Source organism: Melospiza georgiana, chromosome 16 (assembly GCF_028018845.1).
Source record: "Melospiza georgiana isolate bMelGeo1 chromosome 16, bMelGeo1.pri, whole genome shotgun sequence".
Classification (NCBI taxonomy): Eukaryota; Metazoa; Chordata; class Aves; order Passeriformes; family Passerellidae; genus Melospiza; species Melospiza georgiana.
Window position 1 is genome coordinate 3,384,853 of NC_080445.1, and position 19,812 is coordinate 3,404,664.

At 48.7% G+C, this 19,812-nt stretch overlaps 1 protein-coding gene across 2 annotated transcripts; it reads left to right on the forward strand.

Annotated features, from left to right (window-relative positions):
• The first annotated feature begins 282 nt into the window (after window positions 1-282).
• FBXL18 (F-box and leucine rich repeat protein 18) lies at window positions 283-19,502 on the forward strand. 2 transcript variants are annotated; one of them, XM_058035514.1, is made up of 5 exons: window positions 283-319; window positions 941-1,141; window positions 1,992-3,532; window positions 6,119-6,337; window positions 17,735-19,502. In XM_058035514.1, exons 1-5 carry the CDS (start codon window positions 302-304, stop codon window positions 17,889-17,891), a joined length of 2,136 nt encoding a protein of 711 aa, XP_057891497.1. In that variant the 5' UTR covers window positions 283-301; the 3' UTR covers window positions 17,892-19,502. The 2 variants fall into 2 exon arrangements, with proteins under 2 accessions (XP_057891497.1, XP_057891496.1); XM_058035513.1 differs by lacking the exon at window positions 283-319 and adding an exon at window positions 734-812.
• Window positions 19,503-19,812: the final 310 nt, after the last annotated feature.

Genomic DNA, 19,812 nt, shown 5'->3' on the forward strand with positions numbered 1-19,812 from the left:
AGATCAGACTCGATGAGCTCGGAGCCGTTTCCACCGTGAGCGATCCCGGTGCTCTCGGACTCCACGGCCCCGCCACTCCCACCATGGCGGCGGCGCCGCCCTCAAGATGGCGCCGCGCTGCGGCCGCGCCGCGCTCAAGATGGCGGCGCGGGGCGGGCGCTGCCGCGGAACCGGGTCATGGCCGCGCCGGAAGCGCCGTGAGGCAGCCGGGCCGGCGGGAGCGAGCCCGGGACGCGGCCGCTGCGAGCGGGGCCCGGCTAGGCGGCGGCGGCGGCTGCGGCAGGACCGTGCGGCCGCCGCCATGTCGCGCTGCGGAGAGGTGAGTCGGGGCTTGTGGGGCTTAACTCGCCCCGCTCTTCCCCTCCGCAGCGGCCCCTCGGGGCGCCGGTAACGGCGGCTGCGGCGGGGCTGCGGGAGCCCGGAGCCCTCAGGGCGGGAGGCGGGCTCGGGGGCACGGAGGGCGCCGGGATCGCCCTCGCCGGGTGTGTGCGGGGGTCTCACGGGGGCTGTGAGGCGGAGCAGCCCCGCTGCCCTCATCAAGGAGCTGCCCTGGCGTTAGTGCCGGTTTGGGCTCTGGGTTCGCCGTTAAGGTGTGAGAGAGGCACAAGAGCTGGCGGTGATGTTGGGCTGCAGTGTCGGTGTGTGTCTGTATGTGTAAACAGATAAATATAGCCGTATCTGTATGTATGTATGCATGGTTATGTAACTCTAAAGGTTATTGAAACGGGTGGCGCTTGGAGGAAGGATGTAGAAAGAGATTGCTGTGTTATGTTTAGGAAAAGATCATGGACAGTCGCCTTTCCAGTTGCAAAGTAAGTAGAATGAATGGAAATGTTCACCAATGGTGAAAGATCAAGTGAAAGTACCATGATTTCATGTGAAGTTTTGTTCTACCTCCATATTCTCCTTTTTTTTTTTTCCTCTTTTTCTTTTCCACCAGGATGTCGTAAGTGAGGAGAGTGAAGAGGAAAGCAATGGAGTCAACTTGATGGAATTCTCAGATGAGATCCTTCTGCACATCCTCAGCTATGTCCCTTGCACAGACCTGGTCCTCAATGTCAGGAGAACCTGCAGGAAACTTGCAACACTTTGCCTTGACAAGAGTCTAACACATACAGTGCTGCTTCAGAAGGACTATAAGGTGAGGAGAGTAGCTTGTTTCTTCTGTTAGCTGTGAAGACAAATCTCACTTCTGTAAAACAATGCCAAGAAGTAGAACTTTCCAATGTGTATGCATAAATAGACTGCTCCTGAACTGTGAAATCAAATACACAGTAAGCTGTTTCATAAAAGCATTTATTTTCCAGGATGCTTTGCTAGAACAGCTCTGCGCTTCCTTAGTTATATAAAATACTGTCAGTGAAAACTTAACTTCTCCATATTTCTGGAAGCTAAAAAGAAAGTAGACATGACCTTAAAGTTAGCATTTTCCCAAAATATGTTTTCCGTGTTGTTGTGCAAAAAAATCTTGTGCATGTTGCTGTCAAGCTTGCAATCAGCAAAGCCAGAAATTGTGTGCAGGCTATAACAAAAATAAAGCTTGGAAAGGAGGGGTGATATATTCAATGAGAACTGTATCAGCCAGTGCAGGCAGGGGAAAGTCCCCTATGCTCTTTTCCAAAAGAGGAAGCTGAAGGAAGAGGAATGGAAACATTCTTCTTTCAGTTTGAATTTCCGCACATAGCCAGTTCTGCTGAAATAGCTTTGCTGGTGGAAAACTGAGGTGGTTTTCCTTTCCACACTCAGCTGCTGAGCAGTCTGTAATGCAGAACTGCAGAAGCAAAAGGAAGTGTAATCCCAAGGGTCCAAAGCATGGCAGACTGAGCTGCCAGCAGTGTGGTAGTTCTTAGGCTGTGCTGCCATCCCCAAACCTTTGGATGAGCCGCATAATCCAAGTGCCACCCACTCTTACTCCCACCTCCAGCTGGGAAACTGAGTCAGTGCCCACCTTTGCTATGTGTCCCACTGAACATGCTTTTGTTTGGGTGCAGGTGAACAAAGACAAAGTGAAGCAGCTGATGAGGGACATTGGGAAGGAGATCTACCAGCTGAACATGGCCGGGTGCTACTGGCTGCCCAGCTCCACCATTGACCACGTGACGCGGTGCAAGAACCTGGTGAAGCTGAACCTGTCGGGGTGCCACGTCACCTCGCTGCGCCTCTCCAAGATGCTCTCCTCGCTGCAGCACCTGCGCTCCCTGGCCATCGACGTGAACCCGGGCTTTGATGCCAGCCAGCTGAGCAGTGAGTGCAAAGCCACCCTCAGCCGTGTCTCGGAGCTGAAGCAGACCCTCTACACACCCTCCTACGGCGTCGTGCCGTGCTGCACCAGCCTCGAGAAACTGCTGCTCTACTTTGAGATCCTCGACCGCTCGCGGGAGGGGTTCATGCTCTCTGGGCAGCTGATGGTGGGCGAGAGCAACGTGCCCCATTACCAGAACCTCCGCATCTTCTACGCCAGGCTGGCTCCTGGCTACGTCAATCAGGAGGTGGTGAGGCTGTACTTGGCAGTGCTGAGTGATCGGACACCTGAGAACCTCCACGCCTTCCTCATCTCTGCCCCCGGCAGCTTTGCAGAGACGGGAGCCACCAAAAACCTCCTGGACTCCATGGCCCGAAATGTTCGTCTGGATGCTTTACAACTGCCCAAAGCCTGGATCAACGGCTCCGGGCTCCTGCAACACTTGAAGTTCAACAACCCTTTCTACTTCAGCTTTAGCCGATGCACCTTATCTGGTGGGCATCTGATCCAGAGGGTCATTAATGGTGGGAAGGATCTTAAAAGCCTGACCAGTTTGAACCTCAGTGGCTGCGTTCACTGCCTGGCCCCGGAGTCCTTGTTTCGGAAAGCAGAAGATGACATCGACAGCAGCATTTTGGAAAGCTTGGTAGTGTCTTGCTGCAACCTGAGACACCTGAACCTCTCTGCAGCTCATCATCACAGCTCTGAAAGCATAGGGAACCACCTGTGCCAGCTCCTGTCCAGGCTAAAGCACCTCCTCTCGTTAGCACTACCAGTTTGCTCCATCACAGACGTTGGTGCAAGCGTGGAGAAGCCTCCCAGCACACCTAATCTGGTGCCCCAAACATTTGGAAGGAAAGTTCGGATTGGGGTACAGACATATCCAAGGAACTTAGGGGACCAGACAAATCAGAAGATCGAGTCCTCGGTGTTTTGGGCTCTGATGGGAAGCCTCAGATTTTTGGAAACCTTGGAGATAATTGGGTCCAGTTTCTCCTCTGCCATGCCCCGCAACGAGCCAGCGATTCGGAACTCGCTGCCTCCCTGTGTCCGGGCACAGAGCGTGGGGGACTCAGAGGTGGCTGCCATTAGCCAATTGACTTACCTGCAGAGCCTCACCTTAGCACAGCTGCCAAATATCCTCACGGGCTCTGGGCTCGTCAACATCGGGCTGCAGTGCCAGCACCTGCGGACTCTTTCCTTGGCCAACCTGGGCATGATGGGCAAGGTGGTCTATATGTCTGCTCTCATGGACATGCTGAAACACTGCAAGTGTTTGAGAGATCTCAGGTGAGGGAGCTGCCCTTGAACGTCTCCCTTTGTGTTTGTGGATCTCCAGAAATGTGATGTGTGGTTTGTTGTGGCTGCTATTAAAAGTGTTCCGGTCCAGAGTACATGCAATACCTTGAAAACTGAGCATTTTCCTTCCTGACTTGGGGAGAATGGGAAGGCATTGCATGTTGTCCTTGAGGGCTCAGGATATGCCCTTTAACCAGTGTTTTAGGAGCAAAAAGTGCTGTGACTGCCTTCCTTTTAGATAAGGAAAAGTGCATGCTGCTTATTTGGGAGCTAGCAGCTTGTCAGGGTTGGTTAAATACTACGTGCCTTTGCTGATTGTTTGGCTTTGTGTACATGCACACCTCTTAAATTTCCAGGAAGGAAGGGACTCCTACACTGTCTAGATAATGTAGAGTTTTCTTTGGGTTTCCCAATGAGATATTTGTCTGCCTTGGGTTTGTATGAAAATCTTGCCTCTTTATTTTTTTTATTTGTTTTCTTTATAATGTACTGAAAACATTCCAGATTTAGAGTTTGTCCTGTTGGTGTTTCTCTCCTGATAGGATTTAAAGGATCCTACCAAGGGTCTGATCCTAAAGAGTGCACAAAGGAGCTTCATGGTAGCCAGAATGTGCTTGTGAAAGGCAACTGATGGTGTCCATATGAACACAAACATTATCACTTTAGGGAGATGGGTTTATTCTTTTTTTTTTCTCCAAAATCAGCCTCTTTTAGTGAAACTGCAGAACCTGTCAGTCCCATTGTCCCCCTTTGTTCACCAAGCTCCAAAGTGCTGTGCAGTTGAGACAAGGTCACAGTTACTGGGTGTGAAATTACTGCTCATCACCTGAGACTGGTGCTTGTGTGCCTGTCCCTGATCCACTGCAATAGGGAGGGGAGCCAGGGGGGCTGAAACACCTCAGGAGGGTTTTCATTTTCCACCACTTCCCATTTATAATGGGGGAGGAATGTTCTGGTCTCCTCCGTGGGGTGGCAGCTGTTGGGAATTCAGTTGCTCAAGGTCTTGGGTTATGTGAATGTGTCCTTAACCTTGAGGAGAGTAAATAGCCATGGAGGAACTGAGGGCTGGGGAAGGAACTTGGGGTGTGCAGTGCTGCTTTGCTCATCCTGGGCCCTGTGGCTTCCTGAGGCTTTGAAATGGAGGCCAGGAGTGATGGAGATGGGAGGCAGCACAGAGCCTGGAATGAAGGCTGCAACAGGGCTCTCCTTGTGCTGCATTGGGTGCAAGCTGTCACTCTTCTTCCCTGAGTAACGTCTAAGGTTTTATATTGGCTTAAGATGGTTTAAGAAATTAGCACTTCCTCTGATAACGTAGTTTCCTTTTGATTTGACCGATTCCCTGCTGTTTCCACCCTTTTTCCCTTCCCAGTTTTCCAGGCTCAGGAACGCGTTTAAGGGGCTATTCCAAAGCAACATTGCCATCTAGCGAGGGCAGGGCGGCACTGCAGGTGTGGCTGGTGCCTCCCAGAGGTTCACCTGGAAACCTGGATCCTGGAGATTCCCTGCTTTTTGTCCTACATTTACAGTGCCCCAGTAATGATGCTGAAAAATTGAAGAGGCTGCCCGTTCTCTCGATATGAATTTTAATTTATTACCCAAAGCGTAGATATGCTGTTAGGATCTCTTCAGGCGGTGCCACCTGACAGCAGTTGTAAGCTGAGACTGAAGCAGAATTTATCAATTAACAAGATTAGGTTGCTGAGATACCCCTGCACACTACAAAGCCTGTGCAGAGATTACCCAGATCAGGCCGGGCTGGCAGCTTGTTATCACCTCATGGATTAACCTTCCTGCAGCTCTGGGCTTTCCTGACCCAATGACTGAGATTCCCAAGTGCTCTGAAGCCTGGTGGTAAATCTGCACTGAGCAGGTGAACTGTCCTGGTGGCACAGACCTCAGACAGGTTCAGAGTGGCTTCTGTGAGGGAGTTTTACCCACTTATTCTGCTGGGTAAAACACAGACCCTTTGTTGGCCAGGTATGGCTTCACTGGGTCGTTTTATTGTCCTCCTGGATCACTGTGATAGAGGATCCTGTCTCTCTTCCCTGAGCCAGGTGTTTAAGGTAAAGGTTGGGTTGATGATGGTTGTTCTTCCTGGGTGAGAGCAGCAGCTCTGATCCTTTGCCAGGGCTGGTTGTGGTCACTCTGCTGGCCCCAGTTCTTCATCAGCCTGTGTGCTCTGTGTGTTTTTCATGGCAGGAAGCTGAAGATATGACCAGTTTGGGCAGTGTTTGTACTCTGGAGCAGAAGGTCCCTAAATCCACACCACCTGCTTGGTGGGTGTCAGGTACAGAAGCCAGGCTGTGCTTTTAAGACCAGAATGGATCTTTTGCTTGTCTTACCCACCGTTCTTAGTGGGAAACTCGCAAAACCAGGGTTACTCCAGGGTCACTCCCCGTGGGCGCCAGAATTCTGCATTTGGGGCTTTCCTGCCCTTTTGTGCCCTTGTCCTTCAGGGCTGGAGGCACTCCTCGCTCCATTTGCCAGCCCCCCATGAATGTGCCGCGTCTTTCCCTCTTGTCTGAGAGCATCCCAGGCATGAATTGCCCATTGAGTTGTTTTTGTTTATTCCCGCAGGCTGGAACAGCCCTACTTCTGTGCGGGCGCGCAGTTCTTCCAGGCACTGAGTCACTGCTCCTCTCTCCAGCGCCTTTGCATCGTCTCCCGGAGCGGGACTCTGCAGTCTGACGCAGTGATGTCATTCATGGCCAGCTGCCTCGAGGTCATCATGTGCCACATGTTCATGGGAGAGTCTCTCACCGTTTGCAGGAACCTCCAGCAGTCCATTGTCCGGAGGTGAGTGCGGAAAAGGGTGGATGTGGGGTTCCTGGAGCTGGTGGAGATTTATCTCCGTTCTCCGGCTTGCCAAGGCTTGGAGATCTTGTTCCGAGGAGCTAATAGGTAATGTGTAACTGTTTGGCACATAAACCAGCCTCTTACTTTAATAAGAGTGAATCGGTGAAATGTTTGAAGGTATTGTATGAATTCTTGATTCCATTCCCACCCATGTTCTCTGCAGTTCTGCTGGCCGGAGTTGAAGTTCGGGATGCAAAGCTCCATCATAAATCAAATGACACTTTTTGTGTAAACAAAACATCTGCCGACATTTAAGTACTGAGAGATTTGACCTTGAAGCTTTCCTCCTTTCCCACAAGTGACTAAGATAATTCTCTGTCCTCTAATCACTTGTAAATGTCACTTACTGATAATCCCCTGGCAGCGCAATTCAAAGCCTTTAAAGGGTTGTTGTGAAGGGTTTTTTCTTCGGAGGGTGCTGGAGGGGGGGGGGAGAATCGGTACAAACTGCCTTTGCACGTTTGGCAGTTCCTAAATGCATTTTGCTTGGCCCCTTGCAGCGTTCTGAGGCTCACGTGGTGGGAAACGTTTGTGTGTGAGCCGTGAACTGCATTTGAAAAGAGAGCTTTTAATTACGCTTGGCATTTGGAAATCTTCTAATAATGGCAGTCATCTTACAAAATATTTCCCATGCAGCAGACTTTCCATTATTATCTTTTTTTTTTTTTTTTTTCCTATGAGGCTATTTCCCCACCTTCAGCCTGTTCTCTTTGTCACCTACTGTTGCTGTGCCCTGCTAAGCTCTAATAAAAATTTCAAATCACACGGCGTTATTAGTGCATCCTAAAGGGTGCTCCTCCCCCCCAGCCTTCCTCCAGCTTCAAACTAACTTATTTCACTTGGCTTCTTTCCGTGGATCAAATCCAGAGCAGGCTGGGACTCTATTAGCTCCCTACCAAAGTGCTCCTGAGGTTGCTGCTGCTTCTGAAAGCCTCTGTGTCCTTCTGGGATGGGGATTGTTGGAAACATCTGAGTCAATTCCTTGTGATGTGACAAGGATTCCTTGAGTTTGTTTTACACAGGGCTTCATATCTGTAAAAACATTGCTGGATTGGTTTCAGTTGTGCTTTGAGGATCCTTGGAAAGAACCAGAAATCTGCAGTTCCCGTTTTTTATTTTCCCTCCCTTCTGTGGCACTGCCCAAAGTTGTAATGTCCACTTACTGAGCAGAAATACACCAAAATGTCCACTTACTGCCCAAAATTTTAATGTCCACTTACTGGGCAGAAATACACCAAAATGTCCATTTACTGCCCAAAATTTTAATGTCCACTTACTGAGCAGAAATACACCACTCTGCAGTCTTTTCTCCCTCTTTTTCTCTGTCATGGACTGATTCTCACTACATTCTCTACCTCTTTATGATCTAAACCCTGGGAACTTTCTAAAGAGCAGCTGATGCCTGGTGGAAATGTTAAAAACTATTTTTATATTTAGCTACAGTTCTGGCTGTCAAGCTTATTTTCTTCTTTTGTGTTTTATTAATAGAGACACTTGTATGAAAAGAGGGTTTTTTGAAGGTTGGGTTTTGGGTTTTTTTTTTTTTTTGCTGAAGAGAGCATCTGCTCCTTCTGCAAATTCTACACCTGAAGTCATAATCCTCTGTGACATTGTAATTGGTGGCTCTGGAAACGATTTTGATGTCATGTAAGATTATGACTTCAGGAGGAGGATAAGCAGTGGGAGCAGATGCTCTCCTAAGCAACAAAGATCCTGTTCTCATGCAACTGTCTCTAGTAATCAAATGGAAGAAACGAAATACAGAAAATGATGTGTAAGCAAAGCCTGGAGTCTTCCATGAGCCATCAGCCAGCCTTTAACCACGTGGCTTCTCCAGCAATTCCATTCTCATCCTTGCACAAATGTGCCTTGGGATGGGCTCAGGAATTGACTTGCTCTTGACTGCATTTTGCCTGCTCCTCCAAGGCAGAGGGATGTGCAGTAAAATCTGTGTGTGAGCTTAAACCTGTGGGCATGGCTGCAATTCACACAGCATGGCTTCTCTAAGAGTGTGCAGCTGGTGTCTCTTGAATCCAAGTTTTACACCAGGCAGCAAGTTGGAAGTTATCTATCCTTGTGCCAGAATGAAACAAGGGGATTTATGCTTGTTGTTTTCCATTTGTTTGGAATGTGTGTGGATGCTGTGTGTGAAACAAGGGGAGTGGGTGAGAGGAGGGACCTCGAGCCTTTGTTTGCTCCCTTTCTTGAGCTGGGGCAATTGATCCATGTTCTTCAGGTCCTACTGAGGGTCAGAGTTCCTGTTTTAGGGCTGTGGTGATGGTGTTGTTTAGGATGAGAGATAGTTTTGAACAGCAAAATGGAGCCAAAGTGGTTCACATTCTCCCAATGACTCTAAAACAGAGAAAAAATGTGAGTGGGAATGGGAAGGACCCAAGGCTGGCTGTGTATCAGGAGTTTGCTGCAGGAGGTAGAGCTGAGAGGGCTTGAAAATGAGTATAGTGCAGGGCAGTCCTTTTTCAGGTGTGGGTGCACAGGAGGGTTGGGTAACAGAACCTCTCTGGGGAGAACAGACTGGTTTCAGCTGTGGAATTGTTCTGGAAGATGGTGAATATACAGGGTGTGGTGATGGGAGCTGGGGAATTAAATCTGCTGCATCACAGCAGTGGCTTAAAGCCTGAGCTGCTTCTCAAACTGTCCCTTTTTGCTGTAAAAGGAGGTTAGTGTTATATATTTCTGTTCCACTGGCCTGAAAAGAGAGGTTGTTCTCATGTCTCTGATTCTTGTGACAGCTTTGAACCAGACCCTGTGGTGTCCAGCTTTTGGTGAGCAGCTTCTGCTTGAAGTTTGCTGCTATTTGGGACAAACTAATTCGTGTATTTGAGTCATTAAAAGCCTCTGATTCAGTTCTGGCTCTTTTGCAATGAAACACAATGAGCAGAGCAGGGCTCATCTGGAGCCTCATCAGCAAACAGGAGGCTTGCAAGGGCAAGGTCTCCTCTGAGCTGTAGAGAAGACTGTAAAGATTGTTTCCCTCTGGGCAGATAAATCATTGCAGTGTTTTTCTTTATTCTTTTTCCTTCAGTGTGGATGGGAGGGGGGAGCTCCTTTATGGTTCAGGGAGATGCTCTGCACATAAGAAGGGAGTAGTGGTTGCAGTGGGAGATGTGGTTCGAGTGACCCAGATCCACTGCCCTGATCTTGCTCAGGTTTCACATGTGACGTGGGTCTAGTCTCAGGTTCTGTGTAAATTGACATTTTTTTTTTCCCCCCATCACATGGTGCTCAGCTGCTGCCACACTTCAGATCCAATGAACACAATGTTTTCCATTTTGTGCTCGGACCCAAACTTTGCTGCAGTGCTCAGCTCCAAGCACGTGTTATCCCTGTTTAAACAACTCTTCTGTTCAAACCACTGCAGTGTGAATTCCACAAACACTAAAACACCACAATTTGAAGCCCTGTGGTTGGAGGTTCAGGTGTGACCCCAGACTTGCTGCTGTGCCAAGACTTCTTTGCAGAAAAGGTAAATTTGCTTTGCCATTTTGGGCTGAGCTGCCGTGCTGGGATTGTCTCTAAATTCCTGCACAGACCCGCGTGTCCAAAGGCAGTTCCAAGGGACTGAGCCTTCCAGGAGCTTTCCCCATCTTTTCCACAGTGTTATTTTGTGGAAGAGTCAGTAGATGGAGCTGTGACCCACGGAAGGTCCCACCATTTACCAGCGGGCTGCATGCTAAATAATCGTATTTATATGCCGGTGTGTCTCTGCCCCAAAAATCCTGCGGGCAAGGAATTTGGATGACTTCAGGCTTGCACAGCTACACGGGGTGAGCAGGCACTTCACAATTGTGCAGGAGAAGTTGCTTTCCTGGTGCTTTCCTTGCCATCAGAAAACAGGCTGGAAGAGGGGATGGGAAATGCTTCAGCAAATATCCCCTTGGCTTCAAGGACAGATTTTTATTTTCCACTGTGTGCCTTTAGAATTTTGTCGGTTTTAGCTGAAGTGTTTAGATAGCTCCTGTCATTGTAGTGATTTCAAGGACTCTACAACACCAGACAATACAAGCCAGTGAAAAGTCCTTGGAAAAACACCTTGAAAAAAGATCAAGAAAGCTACAATAAAATAAAAACAAACAAACAAATTTTAAAAAACCCCAAAGCAAAACAAAAAAACCTCAGAGAACACGGCGTCATTAGGGATTCTTCATAAAGAAGGGGGAAAGTGTCAAGGTGTAGAGGTGAGCTGTGATTTATAGAAATGAATCCAAGGGAAAAACTGTGGTGCAGCTGTGGTGTGTTTTGGGATGCTGGATGAGCACCCCAAAACACACAGTATTTTTTGGTTTTTTTCTGTCTTTCCATAACTCCCTGGCAGGAGGTGCAGCCAGGGGGATGTCAGGCTCTGCTGTCAGGAGTGAGGGACAGGACAAGAGGAAATGGTCTCAAGATGTGCCAGGGAAGGTTCAGGTTGGATACTAGGGACAATTTCTTCACCAAAAGGATTCTCAAGCCCTGGCAAAATCTGCCCAGGGCAGTGGTGGAATCTCCATCCCTGGAGGGACTTAAAAGCCATGAGGATGTGGCACCTGGGTTGGGTTCAGTGGTGGCCATGGTAGTGCTGGGGAATGGTTGGGCTTGGTCTTAGGGGGCTTTTCCACCCTAAACAATTCTGTGATTCTGTGACTCAGGTCACTCTTGGGTGCTGGGAAGTGCAGAGAATTTTTCTCATTTAGGACAATTTCACTGTTCTGGGGATCCAGACTCAGAGGAAGAGAAGCACAAACTTACCCAGCCTGTGTCAGGTATGAGCACTGCTTGGTTTGAAGTGACTTTCATTATAAGATTCCTGCCACTTTCTAGGAAGAGCTTTCAGCCTAAATTAGATCTTCTTGTTCAATCTTCTGTAGCATTACCTAAATTTCCCCGTGCTTATTATTGTCTTTTTTTAGTGTGAAACTCTTGGCTGGATCTTCCCTTTTTCTTAAACTGCTGATTCCAGTGGCCCTGTGTGGCTGTGAGCTTGCTGAGGGGATGAAGCAGCCTCCTGGGAATCAGTTGCAGAGACAGGGCTTCCAGGTGGGAGCAGAGGGCTGAAATGGAGTATTGGGAAGTGCTGAGTGAGCCAGTTCCTCTCCTGGCACTTAGCACAGGGCTGAGTTATCACAGATGAGTTTTTGCTCACCTCAGGGCTCAGTATTCCCCCTTGCCCCGGATATCCCTGCAGCCTTCTGCTCACCTGGATTCTCATTGTGGTCTCAGGCACATAAAATCCCTTTTGGGGATTCCTTTTACTCTTAGAGGGGTTGGAGGGGGCTCTAGGGGCAGTGAGTGATTACAAGATGATTTTTGAATTCAGCCGATCCTGTGCTGCCCACCCGACTGCTGCAGTCCTGCAGCCACTGCACAAAGCTGCTGGGAGCACCTTGGGCTTATTCAAGATTTTCAAGCTGGTTTTGCATCCCTTGAGCACCTTCTCTTCCTTCTGACCTTGAGGAAGGCCCTGTCTGCTGCTGGCTTTCCTGGTCCCAGAGCTGCTGATCCCACCCTGCCAGCCCCAGCGTGCTGAGGGCTCCAGCCCTGCACAAGTGGGATTGCAGAGGACTTAATGTATCACCAGGCTGGTGTAGTGAATCATTAGCATCCTGCTCAAGCTTTCATTGTCTGTTTCATTTCCTGCTCTTGGAAACCCCTGAATCATTCTGTCACAGACTGAATAACAAACTGCATCCTTGTCAGATTGCGTTGCCCAAGGATTCCTTGGCGGGCTTGGCGAAGGTTGAATGCATGAGGTGTGGCCCAGACGCCTTTGCTTCTACCAGGGATGTTGTTTATGGGTGGGTTTAAATACTTTACAAGCCAGCAGGGCTTGTGGGACCATCCCCAGTTTGCCATATTAATTTATCTTCTTTTGGGGGTACTCACAAACCCCCTTCTTTAAATGCATTCCTGTGGCTGACCCAAATGCCTCGTTCTGACTGCCAGCTCATGTGTTTTGAAAGGAATTCAGTTCTGAAACCTTTCTCAGCGGGCAGATTGGTTTGTGCATGAAATAACTTTCAAGGATTGTCCTCTCTCTCTTGGCTGAGAGTTAATATTGGAATAGCACTGTCGTGCTTTCTCTTCATGAGGGTGTAAAAGGCTGAACGGAAGCATTAACTGCAGCTTTAAAGCATTTCCATAGTAAAATAAATCTAATTGAGCAGTTATTGCAGTAGCTTTTTAATTTGTGGAAGAGATTAGGAAATAACTTTCAGCTTGCTCTGGCAGAGCACTCCCCTAGGACGTGTCCTGGGCGCTCTGGCATCGCTCTTTGGGCTCTTACTCCCTCCCCCTCTAATTGTCCGGTCACATTTGAGTGATGCAGAGTTCAGCTGGCAAAATAACACGGGAACCTCAGTCTGCAGGCGTGTTTGATACAAACCTCAGCTCACAGGAGAAGCAGCAGAGTGCCATTCATGCCTTACAGGGAAACCACAGCAGAGAGATGTAATTTGCCTCGGCTCGGGATGAGTCTGATGTGTTATTGCTCCTTCCCTGTGGCTCAGCACAGTGGCAAATGAAGAAGCTGCACTGAGGATAATGGGAGAGTTGGCAGTGATGTGTGTGAGTGATTTCCAGAGTCCCATCTACACCCCTTGGTCTCAGGTTGGAGACTGCAGTGATGGGACTTCAGTGTGGAAAAATCAGCAGCTCTGGGAGAATGTTGGTTTGTCTCCATAGACATGAAGGGATGGAAGATACCCCTAGAGGAAAACGCTTTATAGCAAAAATATCTCATTGTGTGGAGTTAAGAGCAGCCAGAGGAATCTGAACATCTTTCCTTGGGAACTTTTCAAGTCCATTTCTGAGGTTTGGAAATAAAGTTTGCTTAGCACTGGCATGCTGGAAGGGAGAAAGGCACTGGAGAATGGATCTGCTTTAGAGTCAGTGTGGGGAGGGTTTGGACGCCTGTGAGAGGCTTCTGGGGGTTGAGTGGGAGCCAAAGGTTCTCCCTGCTCCCAGGAGAAGGGGCTGGGAGAATCCCACCTACAGTTTCTTTGGTGAGGCCAAATCTTCTTTGGAAGATGCTCCTGCAGAATTCTTTGGCAGTCCCTGTGTGCAGGGAGAGATTTTCACCTCCTTGGTACCGAGGTCAGGGCACGGCCAGTGGAACAAATCTGGAGTGTTTGCCTGGCCTTCGCTGGAAGATGAGGAAAGTGTGAGTGTGTGTGTTGGGTCAGGCTGCTGCCAGCTGCTGCAGCTTGCCCTGGCACTTCCTCCATTCCACCGTGCCATGCTGCAGGAAGGGAGTTTCCAGGCTGGCTCAGGTGTGCTGGCTGAAGCTTTCAAGACAGATGCCACGCTTGAACTTGGAGGTGTGAGCAAGTCTTCCAGTAAAAACAGGCTGTGCCTGGCAGGGGATTAACAGGGCTTTGTGCATGTAGGTGAGAAAGCTGCATACAGGGCAGAAAGTGAGTTGGTCTGAGACTTCTGCTCTTGAGAAACTTGTGGCTCTCCAAAAACATCTCACCAGCCTGTGGGGAAGGTCAGAACAGAGAGGGGAGAAGGTGTGTGACTGCAGCAGAGACTGGTTTGCATTTGTGACAGTTGTGCCAACCAGAGTCCACATCTGCTCTGTTCCCCCAAATCAAACTCCTCATTTCCTTCCTTCCTCTCCTTCTCTGGAGCTTCTTTTTCCATAAGCTCAGCTTGGTTTGTGGAGGTCAGAGAGCTGCCCTTGATCCATTCCTGATACTCTGTATTTCCTCACCTCAGCTGCTGTGTGCTGCTTTTGTTGGCAGTGTTTAATTATCCCTCCTTGCTTGCCAGCCTCTGGGAAGTGGGATGTGCTGAAATGTCTCATTTGGCTTAGGACTTTCCTTGGGATTCTGTGGAGATCTCAAAGGGAAGAACATTCTTCAGCCCCAAATGCTGCCTTATCCTTTCCTTGTAAGTGAAGGAGGTTTGAGCAGCCCCCGATGCAGAGAGCTGTCACATCCAGGGTCTGTGGTGCAGAGGGTTGCAGGGGGTGGTGTGATCCATCTTTTCCAGGCTGGCTGGGGACATTCCCCGTGGCTTTGGGCCACCCTTTGGATCTATCAGCAGGTGGGATCTCCTGGGGACTCACTGTCCTCTCAGGAGAGGCATGTCAGTGTTTGCCAGGAGATAGCTGCATTCCTGGGAGGGTCTCTTTTGTCTTGCTAAAATCGAGGAAATCTGATCAAAGTGCAGCCTTGCTTTAGACTTTTTCTCTTTCTTTTTGACTTTGTCCCTGACCTACATATTGGATCCTGCCACAGTGGTTGGAGGTAATTGAGAGTGTGGTGTTAGGCTATTTACCAAGCTGTTCACTTGAAAATAACCTTACTGAGTCCAGTCCACACCTGTTCTGGGAGAATCCTGGAGACAAATAGCAAAGCATCGTTAACCCTTTCATCCACACACAAACCAGTTCAAGAGCTAAGAGCAGAGAGATGCTGATGCCAGGAGGGATTTGTGACACAGGGTATGCTGCATCATTTGCTTCCCAGCTCTTGTGGAAATTCCTGCTGGGTGGTGGTTGGTTTGGTGTTGATTCTGCTGGACCAGAGGTTATGCTGGAAAATGTGCATGGTGGGGGGGGGAAGAGGAGGGAGGTGTTTTCTTTGTTATCCCAGTGGTTGTTTCTGATTAAAGGATCTGTTTTGAAGGGGCTGCTAGTCAGTTGCCTAGAAAACTTGCTTTCATTTAATTAATCATGATGAGTTTAGTCTGGAGGTTTTGTAGGAGAGAGCAGGCAAGCATATCCTTGGCTTTTTTCCCTTGAAAAAAAAAAAAGAACCCAAACCAAAAAAAAAACCCAGGGCTTCATGTCTGAAACTGCAGCTCTTTTGTCTCCCTGGGTCAACATCCTTCTCTGTCCTTCGGGTTTTAATTTTACAAGCCCTGCGTTTGCAGAGGTGGATGGAGTTTGAAGTCCATCCAGGTGTGGAATGAGGAAAGAACCCTCAAGAAGATTACAGGAGCTGTTCTGCAACTCATTAACTCACTCTCTTCCCCTTCTTGTTATCTCCTCCCCATGCCTGGGGCCTTTCGAAGCAGTGCTCTAAGTGCCTCTCACTTAATCTAGCCCACCTGGGCAGGTGGATGAAGAAAGGAATTGCCTTCCGGGGGAGGACTAAAGGAGCGTGGATTGCAGAGGGAGCTGCTTTTGGGAACTGCTAATCCCAGTTTAACATTATGACAGCTGCTCGTTAAAATCGGGGTGTTTTTTAACAGGCAGTTAAAGGAGAGGCTTTGCACGCACATTTAGCTGAGAATAATAGTGAACCATGTGCATTTGATTTTTTTTTTTTCCTTAAATCACGCAAATTGTACATGGAAAGAATTCTCCGGCGTCAACTTGCTGGGGTATGGAATTTACAAGGTTTGCAGTAACGTACAGTTTCCTGTTGAGGGGGGGGAGAAAATCACAAAGCTTTCCTTTTTTTCTCTTATTTTAAGATCAAGTTCAAACCCCTGGTATAAACCCAGCCTCTTTAGGAGGGACACTTAACTGCGTTGGGGTTTTTTCACTTGTCTCGGTGGCAGTTCATCATGTAAACTTGTCTGGGTTCTTGTTTTTATAGCTACATGTAAAGGCTGCTTATAAACTACAATTTTATACATGGTGAGAAGGCAGCACTCAGGTCCAATTTGGGAGAGTCTGTATACAGAGAAGGAAGCAGTTTCTTTCCTTTGGGGAGATGGCAGTTTCTTCCTTTGCTGGACTTCAGTAAACTTGGTCCATTAACATGATTTTCTCTGCAGGACTGTGGTGGTGGATAAGAAACACGAAGAGCTGAGGCAGAGCAGGGACTATCAAAGAGACATTTGGCTGTATTTTATGTGATTTCACTGCAGACTTTACCAGCTGCCTCCCAGATCAGCAGTTATTTGCTGGTTGATTTCTTGAGGGCAGTGCTGTGGAAGTAAGAAGCTGCACAGCTCTGACACAAGTCCCCAGATCTGCTCAGGGAGCCGTGTCCTTTTCTGCCAGCCCTTAGGCATGAGGCATGAAGGGCAGGTCTGTGATGCAGAGAGATAGAAAATTGCCCCAGGTAGTTCTGTTGCTGGAAATTCTTATTCCTGCAGCTACTTAGGTTCAGGCAAATTAATTCAACCCACCAAGGGTGAGCAGCCAGCCTGGGAATGGAAGTTTCTCTGCTGTGTTTTTGGCAGCTCTACTCCAGATCGTTTGTGGATGGGAATGTCCTTTGTGTCTCCCAGGAAATGCCAGTCTCTCGTGATGCTTTCTTCAGCTGGCTGCATTTTTACCTGGGATTTTCATGTCTGTTTCCAGCAGCTGGATCTCCAACCTTTACTCAGTGTTTGACAGAAATCTGGCCATTTCAGAGCTAGAGATGAGCTGGGAATCTTCCAGGCACACACCTGTCTAAGTTTGTGGAGAGAGAGCTTCTCTTTGTGCCCAGCACGGCTGGGTTCAGCCTCCAGGGACTGGAGTGACTCTGCCTCCTCGTGAGTGATAATGAACTGGTCCTTGTCACCCCCTTCAGAGGAAACCCCTTGGTGGCACAGGACTAAGAGTCACTGATCTTTTTCATTTTAAGGTGTAACTCTTAAGGGTAATTATTTTACAGTTTTACCCCCCAGCTTTAAAAGACTGAACTCTTGTTACACTGCACTGAATAACACCATTTCTCTTCCTCACAGGTTGCTGTCATGTGAAGTACTTGCTGGTGGGCACTTGGGCTTTTTCTGTACGGTTCTTTCTGCATTGTTTAATGGCTTTACCTTGTGCAAATCTCTTCCTTTGCTCTGCAGCCCGGATTGAAAAGAAGGCTGCAGTGTGTGAGTGCGAGCACACTTCAATGCTTATCTGCACATCTGAGCTTTCTAAACTTGCCTGTGCTCTAATTGCAGAGTGTAGGCTCTGCATGCAGAACAACCCAGCCTGAAGTGATAATCCCAGGCTCAGCCCCGAGGGAATGCCTGACGTTGCTCTGGCCTGATTTTCCTAATGGCTCTGCAACTTGCCTCTGGTTTGCAGGTGGTGTAAATTGTTACCGCTGAGCACCTTGCCCAGCTTGGGCAGAGCTCTTGGGATCTCTGATCCTCTCAGAATAACTACCTGTCTTAATTTATTTTTTATTAATTTTTTAAAAACTTCTTCCTCCCTCCCGATTTCAGGTGCAATTTGGGCTTGTGGCAGCTTGGCAGACTCACTGCAGAGGGGTGCAAACCCAGGCTGAGCTCCCTGCTGACACAGAGAGGGAAGAGTGGGAGACCTGGAGCTCCAGCTGCCCCTCCTGCCTCCTCCTTCCTTGCCCCCATCCTGCATGATGGATGCCCAGGCCATCCCCTTCCCTTGCACTGCAGAACTGGTATTTTTCCTTGGCTAATCACCTGTGTCTGATTTAGTTTCCAGGCAGAGCGCCCTGCATTAAACGTCGTCATTTTCCCTCTGCTTCACGAGGACTTGACAGAGGTCATCAGAGATGTCCCCATGAGGCACTTGGATGAAATTACCTTGTTTAAAAGCAGAGTGGCTGAGGAACCTCCCAATTTGTGGTGGTGACTGCCACAGCATGGAAAGGACAAGTCAGTGTGAACCCATGGAGCAGCTTCTTGTTGGCCTGGATTTCCCATCCTTGACTCCTGGCCCCTCGCTGGATGCTGTACAATCACTTCAACCAGGTGCAATTGCAAAATAAAAAAAGCTGGTTCTTTACAGTGGGGAAACATCTATTGGATATTGCTTGCATCTGAAAAAATCGTGTCTCAAAGGCTTGTGGAATCTGATGAGTATTTCCTTGCGGTTGATATGAATTGTTTTTGTTATTTTACTGAAGTTAAAGGTAAGAGAAACTGACTTAACAATGCTCTGTCCCCTGTGTCCCCTGGTGTCTGTCCCAAGGGCCCCTGTGTACGTTGGCAGTGTGCTTTGTGGTTTTGGTGGAAATCATTCTTTGCTTCAGTCTGTTTTTGGCAAAGTAGAGAGCCTAGGCCAGCTCAGAGGCACAAAAATGTGTTGCTCAATTGAAGTGCATCACATCTTTTCTATGTTACAAATAGGCATTTGTAGTCACACATGTGCAGTCACAGATATTTAAAGGTTTTTTTTTTTTTTTTTTGACTGAGAAGTACCACAAGGACTCTTTATTTTTTAATAACAAATTAAGGTCATTAACACCTTGACCATGGTATGTTCCTGCTGGTGCTGTTTCCATTGGTCTGGTGGAAGAAGTTCTCAGCTCTTTTGGAAATCCTTGTCCTAGGGTAGATGGTGCCTACAGTGAATAAGTTGAGGCTCAGATCTGATTTATATGCAGTCTGTCTTGCAGTGTAGATGGGAATGTAGTGTTCCAGTTCTGTCCTTATATCCCATGCCTTGAGCTCATGCTAATTTTAGAGATGTTATGAAGTATTTTCACAGTGTGATTTCAGTCAGCTTCTCTGCTCCACAGAACTTCCTCAGGCATCAGTAGTGGTCTGGATCACTTTCATATTGCCTTATTTACTGAGCACTTTTAAAAGCATCAGACAGCTGTACCAAAAGCCAAGTTACAAGTTCCTGGAGCTGCAAGTCTGGGTGGCAGAATTTTCCTTGGTAGCATACCAGGTCTGTCTTCTGCAAAGCAGCTGCTGACCAGAGCTGTCTGACCTCACCTAAATCCCGAATGTGTTGAGCTCTGCTCTTCTGGGGAGGCCCAGAGTCGTCCAAAGATGATGTGCCCATCTCCTTGTCAGCATTTCCTACCCAAGATGCCCCCTCCCAAATTCTCTTCTGCCCTCAGTGTTCAGAGGAAGCCTGGTTTGATGGGACAGACTTGAGAGCAAAATGCATCTCCCAGCCTGGGAGGACTTTCTGTCCTTGCTTTCCAATCAGCCACGTGTGAGCCTGCCTGGAATTGTGTCCCACAGGTGTAAATCTTGAGCCAGGCTGTGACAGCCCTTGTGCTCAGAGAGGTCACAGTGAGGAGCAGGTGAGTGTCAGGCTCTGCTAGCACAGGTCTGTGCCTTGCTCAGACCAGCCCTGCTGGTTGCTGTCCTTCCCGAGGCTCTCATCCTTCCCCTGTGAGGGCAGGGAGCCAGCACAGCCTCTGGAGTGCAGCAGGAGAGTGAGGCCAGCTCCCCTGGGAGTGCTGCAGCTGAGCTGGGAGCACTCCTGAGTGCTGGAGGCTCTGCCTCAGCTTCAGCTCCCTGCAGCTGAGTGTGGGGAGCTGCTGCCCTGCTCCTGCCACTGCTTCCCCTCCCACTCTCCCCCCTGAGGTTCTTTCTACCTCTTGTCACATTACTCACCCCTTTGAATCCCCTTCTCCCTCTCTTGAGCACATCAGATGTGCTTTTTGGCACGAGCCCAAGCTGCTGCTCTGTCCAGTTCAGGCCACTTCAGCTCTGCCTGGTTTTTGTCCGTGTTTCTTTCCTGGGGTGACCAGCAGGACTGGGCAGAGGGTGTTTGCAAGGCTGCTTTCTCCTCCTTGTTGGAAGCACTGGCA